At 36.1% G+C, this 2,476-nt stretch overlaps 1 protein-coding gene across 1 annotated transcript; it reads right to left on the reverse strand.

Annotated features, from left to right (window-relative positions):
• Positions 1 to 1,238: 1,238 nt before the first annotated feature.
• LOC132624600 (cysteine proteinase inhibitor 4-like) lies at positions 1,239 to 1,604 on the reverse strand. The gene has a single exon (XM_060339357.1). It carries the CDS (start codon positions 1,602 to 1,604, stop codon positions 1,239 to 1,241), a length of 366 nt encoding a protein of 121 aa, XP_060195340.1.
• Between the last annotated feature and the right edge of the window lie 872 nt (positions 1,605 to 2,476).

The raw sequence follows: 2,476 nt of genomic DNA on the forward strand, positions 1-2,476 counted from the left end.
TGGATGATATCATCATCAAGTCACGAAAGAGCTCAGATCACTTGACGGATTTGAAGAAGTTCTTTGACAAGTTGAGGCGATACAATTTGAAATTAAATCCCGCAAAGTGTGCATTTGGTGTTCCTGCTGGGAAGCTGTTGGGTTTTATTGTGAGCAGGAGGGGCATCGAATTGGATTCTTCGAAGATAAAGGCTATTCAAGACTTGCCTGCCCCAAAAAGTCGAAAGGACTTGATGAGCTTCCTCGATCGTCTCAATTACATTAGTCGGTTCATAGCACAATCGACAGTAATATGTGAGCCAATAATCAAGTTGTTGAGGAAAGATGCTGCTACCAAATGGACAGAAGATTGCCAACAAGCTTTTGATAGAATCAAAGAGTATTTGTCTAATCCGCCTGTTTTGGTGCCTCCAGAAGCAGGAAGACCTTTGTTGTTGTATTTGTCCGTGAATGCATTTGGGTGTGTGTTGGGACAACATGATGAAACAGGAAAGAAGGAGCAAGCAATATACTACTTGAGCAAGAAGTTCACGCCTTACGAGGCCCGATATACTCTGTTGGAACGCACTTGCTGTGCCCTGACTTGGGTTGCACAAAAGTTGAGGCATTACCTGTCTGCATATACTAATTATCTTATCTCAAGAATGGATCCACTAAAGTATATCTTTTAGAAGCCTATGCCTACTGGGAAGTTAGCTAAATGGCAAATTTTTCTAAGTGAATTTGATATTGTATATGTTACTCAAAAGGTTGTCAAAGGGCATGTGAGGACCCACAGCTGGGCGCTAACCATACTGTGAACCCTTGTGCCAGCTGGGCGCTAACCATACTGGACACCATGAACATGATCTGCATGACATGACATACTCAGGTATTGTAGCAGTGAAATCACAACAATTCGCTACGCGCTGCAGCACTTCGAACCCGTGACCTCAGGCCTTTTGTTCTCCCGAAGGAAACGACTTTCACCAGTTCAAGGGCATTTTAGGCCCTTTTCCGTATTTTAAAACTCTCAAAATAGATAGTTTTTGATTTTTGGAGTTTAATAATTGTATAATCTCATCTAAGTTACACGATTTATCCAGAACAAAAATTATCATCCATCTTTAATCTGACCAAATGAATCAATACTATAAGGTAACATGTTTAATTCAAATAGTTAATTAATTTCATACAAATGCTTCGAGTATAATGGTTTCTTAGAGATGACCATACACTTAAATGGTAAGAGAGGAAAATCACTGAAAAGAAAGAAGTTGTTTGGAATTGTCTGAATGCACCAAAACAGCCACAAGACGAGTAGTGGTAACGTCGGACTCAGTGGCAGTGATATGCAGCTGATAAACAACACCACCAGTAACTGAATCAGTTCCTCCTGCCAACACATTTACAAGTTCAAAGTTGCTTTTAGCCTCCTTGTTGTGCTCATCTACAGCAAATTTTGCAATTCCCACAACATTAGGATCATTTGGGTTTATGGGTTGCTCATCATCAAGGAAATTATGTTTCAAGACACTCCCTGCCGAGGAAACATGAAAGTAAGTAGAAGCAATAACTAGGAAAGAAAGACTTGTGAGGAGGAGAGAGTTGAATTGTATGGCCATCTTTCTTTTATCAACTAGGACTAGAATTGTTATATGAGTGATTAACACCAAGTGTTGTAGGTCTTATTTATAGGTGAAGGTACCCTGAAATTAGTTTGGCGAGGTAAAATAGATATAGGAACAAAATTATTACTTTGGTCAATTAGCTATTTTGGGTATAATATTCATAAGAAATTACCATCTTTTGGAATAGAGAAAAACAGGAAAAGGTTTTAATAATATGTGTCAATTAAAACTATAATGTGATTTTAATAAGCGATTTACTATTTCACGTATGTTTGAACTAATTAAGCTTGCAATATATTAAATTGTATCTTAAGAAAAATCTTAATTCCTTGGTGTCTGTTATATGGTGAGTCTCCTACTATATGATCTAAGAATTTGAGTTTTTCCTCAGTGATATCCAGCTACACTTTTGTTTATTAGGCAAAAGTTCAATTATTTTACCTTAATTATTTTACCTTTATATCTCCTTTACTTCATTACTTGCAAACGTTCAATTATTTTACCTTTTATATCTCCCTAACTCCCTCACTTCATTAATTGCATTAGAAACTGGGTAAATTTCATAACCTAACTATCATTTTTTCCCCAAAGTCAGTTAACTATGTTTTCTAATACAAAAGTCACATAACTATCATTTTTTTTCATCAAAGTCACTTAACTGTGTTTTCTAACACAAAAGTCACCTAGCTATCATGTTTTTCCACCAAAATCACTTAACTATGTTTCCTAATACAAAAGTCACAAAACTTTCAGCTTACTAATATAAAAATTTCACATACCGGAAAATTCAACTGCCGATGGGTAATATTTTTTGTATTACTTCTTTATCTTTAATCTAATAAATACAAACTCAAGTAAAGAAAACC

This window comes from Lycium barbarum, chromosome 12, assembly GCF_019175385.1.
Source record: "Lycium barbarum isolate Lr01 chromosome 12, ASM1917538v2, whole genome shotgun sequence".
Classification (NCBI taxonomy): domain Eukaryota; kingdom Viridiplantae; phylum Streptophyta; class Magnoliopsida; order Solanales; family Solanaceae; genus Lycium; species Lycium barbarum.

Bases quoted from the DNA above. Each gene is read 5' to 3' on its own strand.
- LOC132624600 (XM_060339357.1), bottom strand. From the start codon at position 1,604: ATGGCCATACAATTCAACTCTCTCCTCCTCACAAGTCTTTCTTTCCTA.